This window comes from Epinephelus lanceolatus, chromosome 16 (assembly GCF_041903045.1).
Source record: "Epinephelus lanceolatus isolate andai-2023 chromosome 16, ASM4190304v1, whole genome shotgun sequence".
NCBI lineage: Eukaryota > Metazoa > Chordata > Actinopteri > Perciformes > Serranidae > Epinephelus > Epinephelus lanceolatus.
This window is the reverse complement of record NC_135749.1, coordinates 42,912,936-42,936,477: the sequence shown is the minus strand read 5'-3', so window position 1 is coordinate 42,936,477 and position 23,542 is coordinate 42,912,936. Positions and strand designations below refer to the sequence as shown.

The window sequence follows — 23,542 nt, the reverse complement described above, 5'->3', positions numbered from 1 at the left end:
TTTCTAGGAATTTTTATTAGGAATATTAATCAATAATTTCAATATGATACAGTGTAGTGTCACCAAACTCACTCCACAATTCATTGGTCTCCTACAGAGTACACTACAACACTTGGTTGGAAAGAAAGGCATTTTAAATAATTTTTGGGAATTTTTATTAGGAATATTAATCAATAATTTCAATATGGTGCAGTGTAGTGTCACCAAACTCACTCCACACTTCATTGGTCTCCTACAGAGTACACTACAATACTTGGTTGGAAAGAAAGGCATTTTACATAATTTCTGGGAATTTTTATTAGGAATATTAATCCATAATTTCAATATGATGCAGTGTAGTGTCACCAAACTCACCCCACACTTCATTGGTCTCCCACAGAGTACACTACAACACTTGGTTGGAAAGAAAGGCATTTTAAATAATTTTTGGGAATATTTATTAGGAATATTAATCAATAATTTCAATATGATACAGTGTAGTGTCACCAAACTCACAGGGCTTGACTTACAGGGCTTGACGCTAACTTTTTTCCCAAGGAGCACATGTGCTCCTAAGTTGAAAAAGTAAGGAGCGCACAAAGAACTTTAGGGGCACAATGTAAATTGATCAAGTAATGTGTTTTCCGTAATAAACGTGATGCAAATAGACATTTACAAATAAAATTATTTAATGAATTTGTATACAAAATGTACAGAAAGGTAAAATCATCAAGTTTTGAAAAAGTATTGCAATGTAATTTTGTCTTTAATGTTATTATCTTATATATATTATCTTTGCAATATGATTATCTTATATAATGTTATTACTATCCTAAAACATTCTCCAGGTCCTCTGAAACTCTGCAGGACTTAAGCTTAAGCCTCTTTCACACAGAGCTTTTGCGGTGCCCACCGTGGGGCAGGGCGCAAAGGACAGGATTTGGGGGAGTACAGGCTCATTCAGGAGCTACAGCTCCATGGTGACCGCTTTCGGGTCTACTTCAGGCTCTTCTCTGCTATTGGACGTGCGGCACCGAGGTGTCGTCACAGCGCGCAGACGCCGCAACATGCGGCCTCTCGCGCTCCACTCAGCTCGGCGGCAGAGCGGTGCGCACTTGCGCCGCGGTAGCACATCCACAATGAATGGGTTCATCGGCGGAGGTCTGCGCTTTGCACGCTCTGTGTGAAAAGGGCTTTATTTCCATCCTGCCCAGCAGCAGTACCGTGGCGAACGGTCCCTAAAGGCCTCTACACATGATCAGCTGTAAAACCGCTTTGTGCTGGCTGTCCCATTGTTTGTCTATGGAGAGGGCAGCAACGCCTGACAAAGTGGCACTGCTACCCTTGGCATCGCACACCGCTCTGATTTTCCGTGCGAGCACTGCGCTCAGAGTTGAAATTATTTGAACTACGGGGAGAACGGAGCAGGCTTCCCCGGAGATCCGCCGCTTAACCTGGTCCATCTCCTCCACACTTTGACTTATTTCCACGCTGCCGACAGTGGGACTTAAGCCCTTTTCACACAGAGCGCGCAAAGCGCAGACCACCGCCGACGAACCCATTCATTGTGTATGAGCTACCGCGGCGCAAGAGCACATTATGCTGACAGTGGCTTAGAAAACCGCCCATAACCGTGTCACACGGGGAAGAGGGAAGGCGGCTGGAGTTCTTCCAACATTTGCGGTTAGATTATCATATTTTTTTAATTGACAAAAATATAGGCTGCTTCGGTTGATTTTTTATATGTGCACATGTGCCCCTAAATATTTTTTACAGTTCGCACACACACCTTTAAATAGGATGAAAGGTGTATGTTTTTTGATTTTAGACAGAACTGGTGGAGTGGTCAGATTCAAAAGTGGACTCAGGTAAAGGTGTGTGAGTTCAGGTCGAGAATGTTTGTATCAGTCTTTAGTCTGTTGGGGGGGAGGGTGAGGCCTGTTTTGACACAGAGAGATAGGAAGAAAGGTTTTTCAAAAGTTTAAATGATCTTTAAAAGTGTTAAGGCTGTCCCTATGATGTCTCAAATCTATCTCAAAATTTGAAGCGGTAGAATGGAGAATCAGCCTATCCCCGTAACTTTCAGCTGAACTTACAAATAAGAATGTGTAAACTGAAAGCCAGTTTTAGCTGCTGTGCAGCGATGGGTCGGGTCCAGGCATTTTTAAGCAATTCTGAGCAACAAGCAGAAGAATTGGAAGACATTTAGGAATTTAGCAACACAATCTGCCTTTTGCATCAGCTGAGGCTTGAACTCACAACCTCTGAGACTAAGGATCAATTTCTATTTCACTGAGCTAATTAGTCAGTGACAATTCATGTGTAGCTTCACAAATTGACTAAGCCAGATGTGCAGGTTTAGCAGCCGTCCATGCATGGAAAAGCAGATTTCAAACCACTGTAAAAAATTCAGTTATCGAAACAAAAATCTGAAAATACGCATATTGCATCTAGACAGCATGGAGATGTTGGTAATTTATTTTAACAATGATTGATTTGCTTCATAAGTGAAAAACTGATGTTTAACTAGTTGAGCTATGTGCAAAGCGAGAAGCCTCAGATGGTTTCACACTGAAGTATTGACACTGGATCTTTGTGAAGTTTGGTTTATTTTCAAGCATGAGAAGGCAGATTTTCTAGCAGGAAGAAGACTTGTAGATGCTGAACATCGATGAGTCAGGCTCAGGCAATTTTAAGCAATAAGCTGGAGCACAAGAAGATGATTACATTACAATGTGGATTCTGCACCAGTTGAGGCTCAACTCGCAACCTCTAGAACCTAAGACAGTCATCTACCGCTCTGAGCTAATTTGCAAGTAGCAATTCAACAGTGGCTTCACAAATTGAGTAAGCCATTCACTGTTGTGTAGGAAAGCAGCCATCCATGCATGGAAAGGCAGATTTGAAACCACTGTAAAAAAAAAAGTTCAGTTATTAAGACAAAAATTGAAGATTTATTTAGCAAGAATTTGCATGTATATGTTTACAGTACCGTTTACAGTCAAACATTTTGATGCACTGTAGGCTCAATTTTTGATAAATCAAAATCTGAGAAACATAGTTTTTGTAGGACAGTCTGAAGATGCTCTGTAGCAAGTTTGGTGTCAATTGAGCAAAAATTGTGTGAGGAGATAGGTTTGGGGCACCTTAGGACTAAAATGGTCCCTTTTGCTGATTTTAGTTTGTTTGATTCTCAATATATCTGTCAGTTAATTGTATGAAACTTGGCCAGGGTTTGTTTTTTACTATTATTTTTAAAATTCCATGACTCCCTCTTTTCCAAGGTGTATAGATTAGGAGGTATAAATTTCCATCCACTTAATAACTTAAGGGACCTTTTTGGGCCATTGACTCCCATTATAAACACATATTTTTGATATGTTGTAATCCTGACATATTATAATGCTTTTCCCATGAAAACCTAATAAATCTAAGCTTCTCCCTTCAAACTAAAGGGAAAACAGGTTTTAGGTCTGATGACCCCCCTAAACCACCAGGGGCAGCACAGCTCATTAGCATAAAGTTTCAAGGTGTTGCAATGATTCTCTTACCATGCAAAATGTATGGCAATATAAAAGCTGAACACCACAAAAATGGTCTTGGTGTATTGGTATGGATATAAAAGAGTGGTGTGAATGTGGTTGAGACTATATTTTGCCTGTGTGTGTGTATATGTTTTGTAATGGCAGGCAATAATGACACCTGCTGGTCAACTTGGCCTTGATTTGTCAGTTAGTTAGTTAGTTTTTAATATCCAATATATACATATATATATATATATATATATATATATATATATATATATATATATATATATATATATACACAGTACAGGCCAAAAGTTTGGACACACCTTCTCATTCAATGCGTTTTCTTTATTTTCATGACTATTTACATTGTAGATTCTCACTGAAGGCATCAAAACTATGAATGAACACATGTGGAGTTATGTACTTAACAAAAAAAGGTGAAATAACTGAAAACATGTTTTATCTTCTAGTTTCTTCAAAATAGCCACCCTTTGCTCTGATTACTGCTTTGCACACTCTTGGCATTCTCTGGATGAGCTTCAAGAGGTAGTCACCTGAAATGGTTTCCACTTCACAGGTGTGCCTTATCAGGGTTAATTAGTGGAATTTCTTGCTTTATCAATGGGGTTGGGACCATCAGTTGTGTTGTGCAGAAGTCAGGTTAATACACAGCCGACAGCCCTATTGGACAACTGTTAAAATTCATATTATGGCAAGAACCAATCAGCTAACTAAAGAAAAACGAGTGGCCATCATTACTTTAAGAAATGAAGGTCAGTCAATCTGGAAAATTGCAAAAACTTTAAATGTGTCCCCAAGTGGAGTCGCAAAAACCATCAAGTGCTACAACGAAACTGGCACACATGAGGACCGACCCAGGAAAGGAAGACCAAGAGTCACCTCTGCTTCTGAGGATAAGTTCATCCGAGTCACCAGCCTCAGAAATCGCAAGTTAACAGCAGCTCAGATCAGAGACCAGATGAATGCCACACAGAGTTCTAGCAGCAGACCCATCTCTAGAACAACTGTTAAGAGGAGACTGCGCCAATCAGGCCTTCATGGTCAAATAGCTGCTAGGAAACCACTGCTAAAGAGAGGCAACAAGCAGAAGAGATTTGTTTGGGCCAAGAAACACCAGGAATGGACATTAGACCAGTGGAAATCTGTGCTTTGGTCTGATGAGTCCAAATTTGAGATCTTTGGTTCCAACCGCCGTGTCTTTGTGAGACGCAGAAAAGGTGAACGGATGGTTTTCACATGCCTGGTTCCCACTGTGAAGCATGGAGGAGGAGGTGTGATGGTGTGGGGGTGTTTTGCTGGTGACACTGTTGGGGATTTATTCAAAATTGAAGGCACACTGAACCAGCATGGCTACCACAGCATCCTGCAGCGACATGCCATCCCATCCGGTTTGCGTTTAGTTGGACCATCATTTATTTTTCAACAGGACAATGACCCCAAACACACCTCCAGGCTGTGTAAGGGCTATTTGACCAAGAAGGAGAGTGATGGAGTGCTGCGGCAGATGACCTGGCCTCCACAGTCACCGGACCTGAACCCAATCCAGATGGTTTGGGGTGAGCTGGACCGCAGAGTGAAGGCAAAGGGGCCAACAAGTGCTAAACACCTCTGGGAACTCCTTCAAGACTGTTGGAAAACCATTTCAGGTGACTATCTCTTGAAGCTCATCAAGAGAATGCCAAGAGTGTGCAAAGCAGTAATCAGAGCAAAGGGTGGCTATTTTGAAGAAAGTAGAATATAAAACATGTTTTCAGTTATTTCACCTTTTTTTGTTAAGTACATAACTCCACATGTGTTCATTCATAGTTTTGATGCCTTCAGTGAGAATCTACAATGTAAATAGTCATGAAAATAAAGAAAACGCATTGAATGAGGAGGTGTGTCCAAACTTTTGGCCTGTACTGTATATATATATATATATATATATATATGTATATATATATATATGTATATATATATATATATATATATATATATATATATATATATATATATATATATATATATGTATGTATATATATGTATATATATATATATATATATATATATGTATATATATTTATGGTGTGTGTGTGTGTGTGTCAGGGAGTCAGGTAGCTCTGTTTGTCATGGAGACCAAACTTGTTTTGAAATTTAGTTTACAGACCTGTAGTTTGAAGTTGTGATTTATAGTGTGTGTGTGTGTGTGTGTGTGTGTGTGTGTGTGTGTGTTTGTGTTTTATAATGGCAGCCAATAATGACACCTGCTGGTCAGGCTTGATTTGTCTGTTTATGAAGCACAATGAGTTAGTTATTGTCCAATTATTTGTTTCATTTTTTACGTGTGTGTGTGTGTGTGTGTGTGTGTGTGTGTGTGTGTGTGTGTGTAGTTGTGTTGTCAGGGAGCTCTGTTTATCATGGAGACCAAATTTGTTTTGAAATTTAGTTTACACACCTGTAGTTTGAAGTTGTGGTTTATAGTGTGTGTGGGTGTGTGTGTGCGTGTGTGTGTGTGTGTGTGCGTGTGTGTGTGTGTGTGTGTTTGTGTGTGAAATTCAAGTCATCAAAGGCCACATAGGCTGTGTTTCTGTTTTTTCTTGATGAATAGAGCACCTCCTGCTGCAGGTGCATGTTTGAAGTCTAGTTGAAGAAGCTGCAGAGCTGCAGAATAGTTTGCAACCTTGTCTGGCTGGTCATCTCCCCAGTATCATCTCTCCAGTAGACAGCGCCATTTGCCCAGAGGACCATCTGCAGCCAGCCTGGCCCTACAAGCCTGGGGCCACTTCAATGGTCAGGAGGAGGAAAAGGAGGAGGAGGAGCCTCAGGGCCCTCCAGAAAGTGCAGGCAGTGTGTCTTGTGCCCACAGTGCAGAGGGGTGTGGAACCAGTGCGCCAAATGTGGAGCAAATGCATGCAAAATGCACCATACAGTGAATCTGTGGTGTATGCCTTCAATTGCAAACACCCGGACATGACAAAACACATGACATCGTATGACAAAAAGGGCATAAAAACATGAAAAAATATTTTTTAAAAAAAAATACAAAACTTAATATCTATGGATAGTTCTGAAGTTGTTGAAAAGATTTGATGCAGTGAAAGTGAAAAAAAAAAATTATATATTGCAATTCTGTTACATTTTTATGAGAGGGACTGCTTTGGGTCCTTAAATTAATAACTAATTTTGTCAACTAAACTCTCATTGCTCCAAAAATAAAAATGCATCAAAATCAGTGTTGCTATCAATTATTGACCTAGTCAAGATTGTAATAACCTCATCCCAAATAATCCACTCTGCACCTCATTTTTGGAAAATATTGCATATTTTGTGTTTTTCACGTTGAAAAAATCAGGGTTCTTATGATAAAAAGGGCATAAAAACATAAAAAAAAATATAACAAAAATGATTACGAACTTTTTTCTATGGTTAGGTCTGAAGTTGTTGAAAAGATTTGAAGCAGTGAAAGTGAAAAAAAAAATTATTGCATTTTTATTACACTTTTATGAGAGGAACCATTTTTGGTCCCTAGGGTTAAGAGAGTATAGTCATTCTTAAGGTGCCCCAAGGGTTAAGAAGTTTTACAGTTTTTGAAAAAAAAAACCAGAGTGATGAACTTCATAATTTTAATAGGTTTAAATGTACAAAAGTTTCTTTAGTATTGGGGCTACAGTTTGATGAAAGTTGTGAAGTTGTAGCACGTATGGTTGATTTGTTATGAATTTTCAGAGTTTTGAATTTTAGACGCTTGCTGTAGCGCCACCATCAGGACTATTGGCTTGAGTTTACAGCTGAGGATATCTGGCATGAGACTGGACCTGTGTGCAAAGTTTGGTGAGTTTTCATCTATGGGAAGTATGATTTCCGAAGAAGAAGAAGAAGAAGAAGAAGAAGAAGAAGAAGAAGAAGAAGAAGAAGGAGAAGAAGAAGAAGAATGTCCTGGCAGCTTAGCTGCCCGGACCCTAACTACAGCCTTGTATTAATCATTCACCACCAATCCTGAGCTCTGTTCTTACAGTCTGTTTTCCCCTGTTCTATAGCTGGAGGCCTACATGGATGAGAAGTTTATCACCAGGGCCTTCTCTACCATGGGAGAGCAGGTGATAAATGTACGGATCATACGCAACAAGATGACAGGGTAAGAACTAAATCCACAAGCAGTTGTCTTTTTTGGAGTTGCTCTATTCCTACGTTAAACAGTGTGTCATCACCCAGGGGTGCGCTGGGTTACTGTTTCGTGGAGATGACAGATGAGGCCACAGCTGAGAGGTGTCTCCGCAAAATCAATGGAAAAGCCTTACCAGGAGCCAATCCGGTATAAAGATTGTTCATACAATGGCCATGTTTTTTTTCTTATCTCAGTTGATGGACAATTCTGAAAATGGCATGGTGGACTAAAATGTTTCTTTCTCACAGCCCACAAGATTCAAATTAAACCGAGCCACCTTTGGGAAACAAGACAGTGGGTGAGTCAAAATGGAGAAGCAGGATATTAAAGACGACAGTAAAGAGATAGTTGAGATTTTTTTAAACGGGGTTGTATGGGGAACTTAGTGATTTTTTTTTTTTAGGTGGTTAAACTGCAATCTGCTGCTGAACCCCAACCACAGCAGTACATTGCTTAGCTTCCATGTGCGACTCCAGCCTGCTTTTCCAAACTGGGGGTGTGCCGACTGACACCTACTGTATATAATGCGCCGAATATCAGTTTAATTGTATGCTATATTAAAGTATTTTAACTGTTTTACCTTAATGCCAGACAGCCCATTCTGACAGGGAAGTCATTAATGGCTTCAGTTTGCCATCTATACTCTTGTGAAAGCCACCAGGCTCCTTTGACAAAAATGGTCATTTTAGCTTGCTGAACAACACGAGCTGCTGGATTACTGCAGCTTTGATGAGTTTGTTAGTTTGTTTTATTGTGTGACTTTGATGAATCTAAACTAACCCTTTTAAACGCCACACAACACAAACAATATAACTGATCAAGGCAGTGGTAGATCAGCACTGCCTGTGTTCAGCAATGTTAAATCACTGTTTTTCTCAGTCTGGCTTAAAAGAGAATGATACAATGGCTTCATTTTCCAGTCGGAAATTGCTGTCTGACAGCATGGAGAAGCAGGAGACGTCCATATATATATAGTGTACACTTTAATTAAGGGTCCAAGCCCGCGGGGCCTGGGGAACGCGTATGCAAGCAGACGCGTTTCCCAGGACCAGTGGTGCTGGCAACCCTTTCGTTTTTGTTCGGATTTTTATTACTAGGGGTCCAAGCCCGCGGGGCCTGGGAAACGCGTATGCAAGCAGACGCTTTTCCCAGGACCAGCGGTGCTGGGAAACCTATTGTTTTTGTTCAGATTTTTATTATTATTATTATTATTATACATCTTATTATTATTTTTTCCGTAAGTAAAAGTGGTGCTGCAGGCTACACCGTGCAAGGGAGGGCGGTGCAATTTGGAGGGTTGGTCCAGACCCCTGCTGGGACCTCAGATGCAAAAATGTACACATGTGCACCTGCAGGGGGCGCTACAATCAAGGTCTGTGCAATTCGCATGTAACTCCCACACTGTATGTCGCACATTTAAAAGCCTTATATCCATGGATTCCCTGAATGGAGCTGCATCATGTGTGCATGGCCCCGCCCACTTCCGCCAAACTTTTTCCCTGCCAAAAATGGCAAAAACTGCAAAATATACTTTTTTGAACTCCTCCTAGAGATTTTTACCAAACTGCATGAAACTTGGCACCTAGACTCACAAGATGGATCTGATCTAAAGTTATCAAAAGAATTTTGCCCAGATGAACACATTTTTGTAGCTAGCTATGAAAACGCGAACTGTTCCGTTACATATCTTTGTCAAATTAAAAGTTATCAAACCCAAACCTGAGATCCTTAGTAACCATGTGACTGTGAGGGTGTGAAGTGAAGTTGGTGAACATTGGCCACTAGGGGGCGCTATAAACATGGGAAGTTTATATCTCCTAAACAGTTACACCGATTTTTATGAAATTTGGTGGATATGATGTAGGGTCATTCCTTAGGCCATATATTGAAGGTGGTCATGACTGGTCGAAGTGGGCGTGGCTTATTACAAGATAAACAACAAACATTTATTTCAGCTGAACTATTGTACTGAGGGCTATGGAATTTATTGAGTATATGTAGAATAGGACACAGACCTATCATACCAAAAATTGTGCAGATACTCCACTAGGTGGCACTATAACAGATGCAAATGAGTTTTTACCTGCTACTTCCACATTTTAAATCACATATCCATAAACTTTATATACCCGTGTTCCCTAAATACAGCCGGATTTGCAGACATAGGCCCCGCCCACTTCCGCCACACATTTTCTTTTTCAAACTCCTCCTACAGATTTTGTCCAAACTGCATGAAACTTGGCACGTCGACTCTCAAGATGGACCTGATCTAAAGTTATCAAAAGAATTTTGACAGGTCAAAAAATGTGAGAATTGTTAACGACAAAAAAATTTTTGATAGCCAAAATATACATATTGTTGCACATTTTTGTCAGACTAAATTATATCAACATGACACTTAACGTACTTGTTCCAGCGGTTGTTCAGAGGCTCGCTGCCAAAATTAGCCCAAATTGGCCACTAGTGCACGCTGTAAACCCAGAAATATCACGTTTCATAAAAGTGATCGCCCCAATATGTTAATATCCCACCATTCCACTTCTAATGCATGCAGAACAAGTTGGTGAAGCTACCTTATGAACGCTGTGAAGCTACGTCTAATGGTGTCCATGTGGCGGTGTGGTGACTATCGATCCCTCACCACTAAATACGTTTGGCTTTTTGATGGCTTCAACGACCTCATCTCCTCATGAAAATTGATACACAGGTCAAGAATGGCGAGCTCTTACATCCGATAGGGGCGTCGCCCATGGGGGGGACAAAATGCCTCTATAGCTCCCCCTTGACAAAAAATCCTCCCCATAGGTTTTTTTTCTCTCCCACATAATTCATCAAAACTGCATCAAAATTTCTGTACATGATAAGAGCCCCGCCCTCAACGCCTCCATATGCTCATAGGCAATCTTGCTCATGGCGCCCCCTTGTGGAAACAGGAAATGCCATCTTTTACACTGACAAACACCAACTTCAAACTGACCTGATCAACTACATTTTGTGGCCACATGACGATCAAGTTGATGAATCTCCACAGTGACACACATGTCCTGTCATGTTGCAGGCTGCCGCGGCGGCGGTGGCGACTTTTCATCTTTCGCCACAGAATATCAACTTGGTATAAATCCTTCATGCATTGTCCGATTTGCTTGAAATTTCACATGTGTGATGAGGGTCCACCCCTGAACACACCTGGCCACATCTGGTTACGCTCATAGCACCACCTGGTGGATGAACGAAACATTGCGTTTTTGCGCTCCTGCCAGGTTTTTTCTCCCTTCTTGCCTTGTACCACAGCCCCCACGTGCCTCAGGTCCCCGCGGTTGCATGGGGGCTGGACGGCCCGATCACAGCTGCTTGCAGCTTTAGGGTCCGCGGAGGACCCTATTGAAATCGCGCGGTTTATTAGGGCCCGAGCGACGACGAAGTCGTCCGTGAGGACCCTATGGCGCTGTTTATTATTAGGGCCCAAGCGACGACGAAGTCGTCTGCGGAGGACCCTATTGAAATCGCGCTGTTTATTAGGGCCCGAGTGACAACGAAGTTGTCCGCGGACCCTATTGAAATCGCGCTGTTTATTATTATTATTATTATTATTATTGTTATTATTGTTATTAGGGCCAGAGCGACGACAAAGTCGTCTGCGGAGGACCCTATTGGAATTGCGCTTTTTATTATTATTATTATTCCGACATTTCGTGTCCCAATTTCGCCCCTTTCCCAAATTTCAAAATGCTTCTAACTTTCCACATTCGTCCGGCCGGATCCGAAATTTGATATTTTTGGGCGGTTGCACATGGTCGACGCGAAATACTGAAATTAGCACCCCCTACAAATTTTCAAAAACCCCTCCCCATTGGGGTTAGTTTGTCGTAGGCAAACGAAATTAGGTACGCACATGTATCATACCGATACCGATAAATTCAAAATTTCTGTACATGATAAGAGCCCCGCCCTCAATGCCTCCATATGCTCGTAGGCAATCTTGCTCATGGCGCCCCCTTGTGGAAACAGGAAATGCCATCTTTTACACTGACAGACACCAACCTCAAGTCCTGACCTGATCCACTACATTTTGTAGCCACATGACGATCAAGTTGATGAATCTCCACAGTGACACACGTGTCCTGTCATGTTGCAGGCTGCCGTGGCGGCGACTTTTCATTGTTCGCCACGGAACATCAACTTGGTATAAATTCTTCATGCATTGTCCGATTTGCTCGAAATTTCACGTGTGATGAGGGTCCACCCCTGAACGCACCTGACCACATCTGGTTACGCTCTTAGCGCCACCTGGTGGATGAACGTAACATTGCCTTTTTTTTTGTTTCTGCCAGGTTTTTTCTCCCTTCTCGCTTCGCGCCACAGCCCCCACGTGCCTCAGGCCCCCACAATTGCATGGGGGAGCAAGGGCCCGATCACAGCTGCTTGCAGCTTTAATTAGGGCCCGAGCACCTAGCGGTGCGAGGACCCTATTGAAATGCAAAGATTTTTTATTATTAGGGCCCAAGCACCTAGTGGTGCGAGGACCCTATTGAAATGCAAGGATTTTTTATTATTCTTCTTCTTCCTCCAAATGAATTGCCTTTTTGGGAAGCTTAACATACCTGAAAACTCATGAAACTTTGCACACATCTCAGAACTGGTGAAAAATTTGATATTTCAAGGGTCTCGTGCGTGGGTTCCAAAAAATGGCTCAGTAGCGCCCCCTACAAAACTTTGAGGAAACAGCCCCTGAAGCCAGTTTAACCTACATGTATGAAACTCGGCTGGCTTATGTAACGCTCAGAGACATACAAAAAAGCCTCTTGGAGGCATGCTCTAAACCCAACAGGAAGTCGGCCATTTTGAATTTACTGTGCAATTTTGATGCATTTTTGGCCATTTCCAGGGGTGAACGAACTAGTCCTAGAGATTTCATCCGATCAACTTCAAACCTTGGTCTGTCCTATCCCAAGACCTTGAAGATGAAAAGTTATCAACAGCTTGAGTTTTCGTCAATGCGTGTGACCGTGGGATGACGTCAAAGTTAGGGGTCTCGCCACTAAACAGGAAGTAGTTTATAACTCCAGCATACATGGTCCAATTTTGGCCAAACTTCACAGGATTGATGACAGTCCCGCTCTGAACACATCTACATGTCAGTTATTAGAGATAAATATAGCGCCCCCTACTGGCAATGGGAAATGTCATGTTTTAGACTTTAATGTACATCTCCGACAGACTTGACCAGATCCATCTCAAACTTGGTGAAAAAAGTCATAAGACGTTGATGATGCTTTATTGTGGAAACTGTGAGTTTTCGTGTAAGGGCGTGGCCATGGCCTGGCGGCGAACTTTGATGTTTCACCGTGATGATAAACGTTGCTGTAACTTGACTCTACGTGGGAATATCTTGCCAAAACTTCACACATATGATGACAGTCCAGCCCTGAACACATCTACAGAGGAATTTTGAATCACTGCCATAGCGCCACCTATTGGCAACAGAACGCTACTTTATACATTCTTTGATGTCCCTCTTCTAGCAGGTTAATCAGACCCACCTCAAACTTGCTGATCTAAGTCCTTAGACCTTGATGATACTTAAAAATGAAGCTTTTGGGTTTTCATCAAACGCTGTCACCGTGGCGCCACCTTGTTCGCCATCAAACACGATGTTGTTTTGAAGGGATCAGGGATGCTTGAAAACTCACCAAACGTGGTATGCATATCACAGGTCCCAAGTCCTGTTGTCTGATTTGGTTTTTGTGCTTTGATGCACCAAGATGGCTCAACAGCGCCCCCTAGAATATTTCAATTAAGCAGCCCCCAAAGCTGGTTTGACCTGCATGTATGAAACTTGGTAGGCACCTGTAACACTCAATCACGTTCAAAAAAGCCTCTTGGAGCCATGCTCCAAACCCAACAGGAAGTCTGCCATTTTGAATTTACTTGTGCCACTTTTGTGCATTTTTGCCCATTTCCAGGGCTTGTAAATGAACGAACTTGTCCTACAGATTTAATCAGATTGGCTCCAAACTTGGTGTATGTAAGCGTGACAAGGTTGTGACCAAAAGTTATCACAGGATTTGCCCAATGTTGAATGGCGCGCCTGCTGCCGAGCGTTGAACCTTGAGGTTTTGCCACGAAAAACGAAATTGCTGTAGCTTTGGCATAAATGGTCCTGTCTCCACCAAACTTCACATGATTCATATTAGTCCCGCCCTGAACACATTATCATTACCATATTGGCTGATACTCATAGACCCACCTAGTGGTGATAGGAAGTAGGTCTCATCAAACACTTGTCTTTTGATTTATCTGAAAGTTGCAATCTGTGGTGTATATTTGATGTACAAAAACATGATGTATAATTAGTGCGCTCTCCGACTCCCTCTAGTGGAAAGAGGAAGTGATAAAAAATGTGAAATATGTCATTCCAGCACTGTATCAAGGATATGCCAAGTCACTGCTGCATGCAGTATCTAACTTTGACAGAAATGAACTGGCGCGTCAGAAGGCGTCCTGCCAGCCCCCCCGAGTTGCGTGAAGGTGCGAGGGCCCGTTCATCGCTGCTTGCAGCTTTAATTATGATTATTATTGTTATACCGACATTTCGTGTCCCAATTTCGCCCCTTTCCCAAATTTCAAAATGCTTCTAACTTTCCACATTCGTCCGGCCGGATCCGAAATTCCATATTTTTGGGCGGTTGCACATGGTTGACGCGAAATGCCGAAATAGCGCCCCTACAAATTTTCAAAACCCCCTCCCCTTGGGGTTAGTTTGTCGTAGGTAAACGAAATTTGGTGCACACACATCATTCCGAGACGCACAAAAAGTCTCTTGACGTCATGGTAAAATCCCAAAAGGAAGTCGGCCATTTTGTTTTGAATTTTTTCGTTATGGTGATTTCCACAACTTAAATTTGAACGAACTCCTCTTAGAGATTTAGTCCGATCAACTTCAAATTGGCTACAGATCATCCTGAGAACATGCTGATCAAAAGTTATTAAAAGCTTTTCATAATGTCAAGGGGCGTGGCCGCAAGGGCGTGACAAATTTTGGCGACTTTTCATTTTCTTGCCATCGAATTTCGAACAGCTCTCCCGCCCACATACTTGATCTCAGCAGCTTCAAACTTGCTGGACATGATGATGGCTCTGCCCCGAATGCCCCAATATGTTAATATCCCACCTTACTCATAGCGCCCCCTGGTGGTAACAGGAAGTGACCAGTTTTTACTTTAACATGTACTGATGCCACAAACTTGACCGCATCAACTTCATTCCACTTCTGCTGCATGCAGAACAAGTTGGTGAAGCTACCTTATGAACACTGTGAAGCTACGTCTAATGGTGTCCATGTGGCGGCGTGGCGACTAACGATCCCTCGCCACGAAATACGTTTGGCTTTTTGATGGCTTCAACGACCTCATATCCTCATGAAAATTGATACACAGGTCAAAAATGGTGAGCTCTTACATCTGATGGGGCTGTCACCCATGGGGGGGACAAAATGCCTCTAAAGCGCCCCCTTGAAATTTTCTAAAACCCCTCCCCATAGGAGTATTTTATTGAGTAGGAAGTTGAAATGTCACAACACGTCAGGGTTAATTTAGTCTGACTTTTCACATAACCGCTTCAGTGATGCGTGCTGCTTGCCCCCCCCACAGTGGCGCAGGAGAGCGAGGGCCCGATCACAGCTGCTTGCAGCTTTAATTATACTTATTATTTTTCTGTAAATCAAGTGGTGCTGCAAGCTACACCGTGCAAGGGAGGGTTGGTCCAGACCCCTGCAAGGACCTCAGACGCAAAAGATTACACATGTGCACCTACAGGAGGCGCTACAACCAAGGCCAACGCATTTTGGCATGTAACTCCCACACCGTATGTTGCACGTTTAAAAGCCTTATATCCATGGATTCCCTGAACGGAGCTGCATCACGTGTGCATGGCCTCGCCCACTTCCGCCTAACTTTTTCCCCACCAAAAATGGCAAAAACTGAAAAATCTGGCACCTGGCACCTAGACTCACAAGATGGACCTGATATAAATTTATCAAAAAAAAATTGCCCGGTCAAAAAGTGTGCGAATTATTGATGAACATATTTTTGTAGCTAGCTATGAAAATGCGAACTGTTCCATATCTTTGTCAAATTAAAAGCTATCAAACCCAAACCTGAGATTCTCACTAAGTATGTGACTGTGAGGGTGTGAACTGAATTTTGTAAACATTGGCCACTAGGGGGTGCTATAAACATGGGAAGTTCATATCTCCTAAACAGCTACACCGATGTTTATGAAATTTGGTGGGTATGATGTAGGGCCATTCCTGAGTCCATATGTTGAAGGTGGTCAAGACTGGTTGAAGTGGGTGTGGCTTGTTACAAAATAAATAACATTTATTTCAGCTGAACTATTGTAATAAGTGCTGTGAAATTTATAGAGTACATGTAGAATAGGACACAGACCTACCATACAAAAAATTGCGCAGATAATCCACTAGGTGGCGCTATAACAGATGCAAATGCGTTTTTTCTTGTTACTTCCACATTGTAAATCACATATCCATAAACTTTATATTATATTTTATATATATTTATTCCCTAAATATAGCTGGATTTGCTGACATAGGCCCCGCCCACTTCCGCCGCACATTTTCTTTGCTAAGTTGCTACACATCCATAACCTACTTTTTCGAACTCCTCTTACACATTTTGTCCAAACTGCGTGGCACGTCAACTCTCAAGATGGACCTGTTCTAAAGTTATCAAAATAATTTGACGCTTCGTAAAAGTTGATCGGATTTGTACGAAATATGGTGAGCATTATCAATCAATCAATTTTATTTATAAAGCCCAATATCACAAATCACAGTTTGCCTCACAGGGCTTTACAGCATACGACATCCCTCTGTCCTTAGGACCCTCACAGCAGATAAGGAAAAACTCCCCCCAAAAAAAAACCTTTAACGGGGGAAAAAAACGGTAGAAACCTCGGGAAGAGCAACTGAGGAGGGATCCCTCTTCCAGGATGGACAGACGTGCAATAGATGACGTACAGAACAGATCAACATGATAAATTAACAGTAATCCGTATGTCACAATGAGACAGAGAGAGAGTGACACAGAGAGAGAGAGATGCATTGTGTGGGTTCAGTCCTGAGGCCAGCCGCAAAGTTTGGTAATGACTGGTCAAAGTGGGCGTGACTTATTGCAATAAACACATTCAGCCTTTGGTACTTTCAGTGCACTTCCCATTACGGTGAATACTGCAGCTCAGACGTTGGCCTGTGTCCTGACGCTCACCCCAAGCCCGTCGTCATTTGGGGCCAACTATCGTGGGCTCCTTAGGGCGTGGAGGCCGAGTTGCGCGGGGAGGCTTGGACCCCATTCATAACTGCTTGCAGTTCTAGTTGATATTGATATTTGGTGGGACTTTTTTTTAGGGTGGCTACAATACTTTTAATTTGCAGACCCCGCCACAGCAGTAGTCTGCTTAGCTTCAATGTGAGACATTAGTGTGTGTTTTTTTTTTTTCCCCCAAACTGAGAGCCTGCCAACCACCATCTACTGTTCGGAATGTAATGTCTATGGATGAGTACCCCATACAACCCCATTTAAAAAAATCTGATCATTTCTCTAAAATGTCTCCTTAATAATGAAATTATCATTAATTCCTCCTTTCATTGAAACAAATGTATTTGTGTCTGCACCGGAAACAAATCTAGCCTCAGTATTCACCTCTTGTTCTAGACAGATGTATTCTCTGTTTGTGGGAGATCTAACTCCAGAGGTGGATGATGGGATGCTTTATGAGTTTTTTTACAACCGCTACCCTTCCTGCCGTGGTGGAAAAGTGGTGCTGGACAGCATGGGCAACTCCAAGTAAGTATTAACACAACACCACACATTACAGAAAATATGTAACAAATGTACGCTACTCAAAAAGATAAAGGGAACACTTAAAGGGATAGTGCACCCAAAAATGAAAATTCAGCCATTATCTACTCACCCTCATGCCAAGGGAGGCTCTGGTGAAGTTTTAGAGTCCTCACATCCCTTGCGGAGATCGGCGGGGGGAGTGGCTAGCACACCTAATGGCTGACGGCGCCCCAGACTAACGTCCAAGAACACAAAATTGAAACCACAAAATATCTTCAACATGCTCATCCATAGTGATCCAAGTGTCCTGCAGCCCTGACATAAAAAGTTGTTTCGAAAAACGTCATATGAACTGTTTTTAGCCCCACTGTAGCCTGTAGCTCTGATTGCTTCTCTGTGCTCTGCGCTCACGTGTGCGCGCTTGCGCGAGACCAGCGAAAGCATGAGCTTTGCTTACCCGTGTTTACATCACGTGACACGTGCACTGCAGGGAGAGACAACAGTAACCACATATCCAAGACCAACGCCATTGTCCGCCTGAACTACGGTAGAAATGAATGATTACTCCTCTGAAAGCCTGCCATTCGGTCCTGCGGGCCTCTGCCTTTTCTTCCACAGGCAGCGTGACATTCACCACGCTAGGGCTGTGCGATATGACGATATATATTGTGTGACAAGAGAAAAATGTCTATCCTTTCATATTTTGCTCTATTGTTTATATCGTTGTGACGCAAATTACACTTTTTACGGCAATATATTTTGTCATTTGGAGTACAGCCTCAGTGTTGAGCGGAGGTGTGTGGGGGTGTGGGCGTGTTTGTGCTTCAGAACATAACCGCTGTGAAACAATCAGAAAATAACCAGCTTTCTCACTACCAGCGCTCCCTCTCTTCACTCACTCTCTAGCTTGCTCAACCATAGCTGCTCTCTCTCTCTTTCTCTCGTCTTCTTTAAAATGAGTCGGTTGCCCGACTCATCGTAATGTTATCAAACGAGGAGAATTGTCCTCCCCTCGTCCACAAACGTCACTACGTTTTTGTACTCCCTCATGGCAGAGTTTAAAGCTCTAATCAGTCTGATCTCCGTCACACCTCTGAATTCGGAACACCTGCATGCTACGTAAAAGCACACACAGAGGCACATATATGCCTTTGGGGGGGGGGGCAACTTTTTATTCATTGGATTAAAATGTGCTATATCGGGATAGGTATCATTTAGGGATGCAACTTTTTATTCATTGGATTAAAATGTGATATATCGGGATAGGTATCATTTAGGGATGCACTGAATGAAAATTTGTGGCTGAAGCCGAATAAAATTAAACGCTTGGCCGTATACCGTTGTTTAGTTTTTCATTAGTTTTTGCAGATGAACCCCCTCCAGATTAGTGTTGTCACGGTACCAAAATTGGGACCCACGGTACGATACCAGTGAAAATATCATGGTTCTGAGTAGTATCACGATACCACAGCGAAAATGAGGCAGATGTGCCTTGTGTTATTTATAAAAAGATAAATCACTTTTCTATAATACATCAATGATATTTCAATGGAATAAATTACTTACTTCTTCATACTTCAAAAACAGCATCAATAAGTGATTAACATATTAGTTATAATATAATATATAATATTTAGTCGCAAATGCGAGTGCAGTGACGGACGGAGTAAAATATCGCCACACTGCTGACATTTTACTCCGTCCGTCACCGCACGCTGTTTGATTGCGTTATCAAAACACGCTGCTATTATTTGGCCTTGCTTTTCACTTATTCCACTGAATACCAAATGTGTGTTTTTTTGCAATATTCGGCTGAATATATTCGGTTACCGAATATTCGGTGCATCCCTAGTATGGTTATCGGGATATGAAATGACCTATATCGGGATATGAGATTTTGGTCAACACCACGCCTTTCACGTCTGTCACATGTGCTCAGTGTGAACCTGCTCTCATCTGAAGACAAGAGGGCACCAGTTGTGGACCTGCCAATTTTAGACTTGAACCAGTGCTTGGAGTCGGGCTGTTTTTCACATGATCAGCTATGACCTGCGACCGGCCGGTCAGTCTAAAATATGCCAGTCAAATTCCGGGCGCGCCGCATGATTGACATCGTGTAACATCAGCAGTGCACACACACGCATATGTGCAACCCAAGGCTTGGGTGATGTGAGGAAGTGAAACATGGGTGGCTTCTCACTTTAATCATTCATGCACACACATCAAAAGAGAGAAGGAGAAAGTTGTTAATTGTCCGTGTTTAAACTGAACTGCAGAGGTCTCACTGCTGTACTGTGCCGCTTGAAACTGACAAGGCGCCTGTCTGCGTGCCGAAGATGCGCGTGTCCGCTCACTCACTGGCGAGCGAGTCTTGAAGACCTGTGTGAAATTTCCACAGGAGATATTTTTACTTTTTTATCTATTCAAGAAATTACCCACAAATGCTATACACCAAGAATTATTATTTTATTTATCTATGTTTTTATTTATGTATGCCTTTTTTACTTATTTATTTTAATATTGTACCTGAAGTTATAATTGAGCAAAAAGGAAAATGTTTCTCTGTTTTTGTTTGTTTGAGATGATTATTGAAAAGCTGGTTATATCTTGGTTAAAATGTTCTAGTAAAGCAAAGATAGAAAATATTGCAATATCTAGTGTGCTGTAAAGTGGTTTGAAAAAAATGAATTCGGAATCGGACAAAATCGGAATTGGCCATCCAAACACTGCAAATCGGAAATCGGTATCGGCCCAAAAAATTGAAATTGGTGCAAGTCTAATTCTGGTGTTCCCTGGCGAATGCCAGTCGAGCTGCACAATGCTCTGACAGTGTGGTCACAAACATGCACACCAGTAGCCTGCTGGAGGTCATTTTTTAGGGCTCTGGCAGTGCTCCTCCTGTTCCTCCTTGCACAAAGGAGGAGATACTGGTCCTGCTGCTGGGTTGATGCTAGGGATGCACTGAATATTCGGTAACCGAATATATTCGGCCGAATATTGCACAAAAAAAAAAAAAAACACATTCGGTATTTGGTGGAATAAGTGAAAAGCAAGGCCGAATAATAGTGGCGTGTTTTGATGACGCAATCAAACAGCGTGCGGTGACGAACGGAGTAAAATGTAGGCAGTGTGGCGATATTTCAAAGTGTTGGAGAGTGATAGAACACCACCGTACATATGATACCATAATGTTGGAGTACCGTAGTACTACGGTACCTCAGGTATCACTACTGTGGAATAAGTTCAAAGTCCAATCGCAAGAGGGTGAGTGTCCATGCGCCGTCCAATAACGGCGCGCGCTGGCCACCTGGCACTCAACGAAAGGCAAATCCTGCCGGTTGTGGGTTGAACGGGAGTCACAGACACAGACAGGAGTGTATTCCTGTCAATATGGCGGCCATTGTGCTCCGCGGCGCAAGATAATGGCTTACCGGTGACGGACGGAGAAGCCCGGGTCAAGGTCCAATAATTTCCTCTTCTTGGTGTCATGGCTGCCCAAATTCAGGGACTGTTCTTAATTTGTCAGGGGAGGAGGGTGGCTGGTTGATTTTTATTTTATTAATTCATTTTATTTTGATACTTTCACTGGTATCGTACCGTGGGTCCCAATTTTGGTACCATGACAACACTAATCTGGAGGGTGTTCATCTGCAAAAACTAATGAAAAACTAAACAATTCGGTATTCGGTAGTCTGTATTCGGCCAAGCGTTTAATTTTGCTTCGGCTTCGGCCGCAAATTTTCATTTCGGTGCATCCCTAGTTGATGGCCCTCTGTGGCCTTGTCCAGGTCTTCTAGTGTAACGGCCGGTCTCCTGGTATCTCCTCCATGCTCTTGAGACTGTGCTGGGAGACACAACAAACCTTCTTGCAACTGCACATATTGATTCAGGGCCCTATTTTTGAAAGCAGGCTCAAGAAACTCTGAGCCTAATCTCCGGTTTGACTGAGCCTGAGCTGAGAAACTCTGAGTTTTCGGTTCCAGAACAGCTGATCAGAATTAGCTCAATCAACTCTGAGTATGTTCAGCCAGAGGGAAGCGCGTTCACGGCGAGCACCAAAGCCACTTGTTTTATCCCAACTCAATCGGAGATTTAATGACCGCGAATGAAGACATGAAAAAAAATCTATTATGGCAGCTGCAGCTAAACAACGTGAGGTGTGATGGGAAGAGACTGCAGAGTGTGTTGATAGGTAATGTGAAGTGACGTTATGTAATGTGATGCGTTAATGCGTATCTTGTCTACAGAAAATATAGAAACTAGGGCTGTCAAACAATTAATTTTTTTAATCGCGATTAATCGCGTTTTGAATTGCATGTTTAAAATTCTGTTATTTTGCATTTCAAGGCAGTTTTAAGCCCATAATGTAAAGTATTTCTTTCTTTCTTTTTTTTTTTTTTAAAGATATTTTTTAGGGCATTTTTTGCCTTTAATTGATAGGACAGTGAAGTGTGAAAGGGGGAGAGATAGAGGGAGAGACATGGAGCAAAGGGCCACAGGCTGGAGTCGAACCTGGGCCGCTGGGCAACAGCCTTATACATGGGGCGCCTGCTCTACCACTAAGCCACCGATGCCCCAATGTAAAGCATTTCTTACCAGAGTGTCTTAATTGGGAATCAAATGAACACAAAGAAAGAATTTCCTTTTTGACCTTTTGTATTTTCTTTCAAAAAAGTGCCATGTAGACCAACTTAATACAATACCTGAGTCTTCTACGATGTTGACTGGTCTGCAGTTGATTGCCACCCATTTAGCAATCGCTTTAGTTAACTACTTCGATGTACTTTCATCCACGGGTCTGTGGTGATTCCCACACTCCAAAATGGTACTTTGGCGGAGCTGAGGCTCGCTTGGCTGGGGTGCGTCGGCTGCAGCTGGGTGTTTAGCGTGGAGGTGGTAACTCAAACTCAACGTAATCTGGTGGTAGTTAAACTTCGTTTGACACAGGTTGCATTTTACTTTTGACTTGTCAACTGAACCGCCTGGAAGTTTTTTAAAGTTAAACAAGCCGTTCAAAAATCCAGTAGCACTCTTTCTTTCCATCACCGCGGTAGGTTTACTGCAGGAAGCCGCTTCGAAGCATGACGCTAGAGGAGCCGACTATGGGTGAGTAGAAGGGACAAAAAGGCTTGCGAAATTAAAATGCGATTTTAAAAAAAGTAAACGTGTTATGGATTGCATTAATCTAATTGCGATTAACGCTGACAGCCCTAGTAGAAATACTTTTATATCTTAACAGTGTTCATATATTTTAATATAATTTGCTATATCCTCTTATTCAGCTGTAATCTGATGGAGCCCAGACGCACTGGGCAGCAACTCAAAATCAAACACCAAAATAGTGTACAGTCTGGTAAAAGTTTTGCTTATACTTTATTCATTCTGTCAATATTAGGCTGAGGTTAAACAATGTTCAAAACAGGAGCGCTTCGTGGACTCATTCTTGGTTAGAGGTGCTCTTTGGACAGGGACACAAAATGCATACAAAAAACAGAAAAGTCCAAGGCACTCTCTTTAAATCTATAAAATGCCTTTATTCACATGGCATTGTCACAGTGACATTAAAAACCAAACTCCGACGCATTTCGGCATATAGCCTTCGTCAGGGAGTCAAACAGAGTTATGAGGAAACACCTTATTCTTTTGTAGTGGTGTTCCACCAATGAAAATCTTCCACCTGGTCCCAGTGACACAGAGATAGGTGGACACAGAGAGGGTGTGGAAAAACAGCCAATCTCTGTAAAGACCCACCCTAAAATAAGATAAAACTGAAGAAAAAGGGCAAAATCATCAGTATTGACAATCATCAGAAAAGTTAAAGGGACATGCAGCGATATATACAATAACAGTGGTTGTCCAAACAAACAAATATTGACAACTTAGAAAAAATAATGAATTCACAGAAACACTGTAAAATCTAGGTCTTCATTAAGGCCAGGATGTCTGGTAGTCTGTAATTTGTGTATCCAAAAAGCTTCCCGTTGGTTCAGTGTTTTTAGTCTGTCACC

The 23,542-nt window shown here is 42.2% G+C and overlaps 1 protein-coding gene across 5 annotated transcripts in view; it reads left to right on the top strand.

Moving 5' to 3' along the window:
* Positions 1-23,542, top strand: part of LOC117263743 (tRNA selenocysteine 1-associated protein 1-like) — a 33,778-nt gene that overhangs the window by 1,979 nt on the left and 8,257 nt on the right. Inside the window, exons 2-6 of one of the 5 annotated variants that reach the window (XM_078176124.1) lie at positions 7,251-7,340; positions 7,547-7,644; positions 7,707-7,821; positions 7,923-7,972; positions 17,406-17,537. In XM_078176124.1, the coding sequence (XP_078032250.1) occupies positions 7,559-7,644; positions 7,707-7,821; positions 7,923-7,972; positions 17,406-17,537 (383 nt within the window). In that variant the 5' untranslated portion in view covers positions 7,251-7,340; positions 7,547-7,558. Of the gene's footprint in view, positions 1-6,117; positions 7,341-7,546; positions 7,645-7,706; positions 7,822-7,922; positions 7,973-17,405; positions 17,538-23,542 lie in introns of those variants that run through there. The other 4 variants (XM_078176125.1, XM_078176126.1, XM_078176123.1 and 1 more) reach the window with 4 other exon arrangements.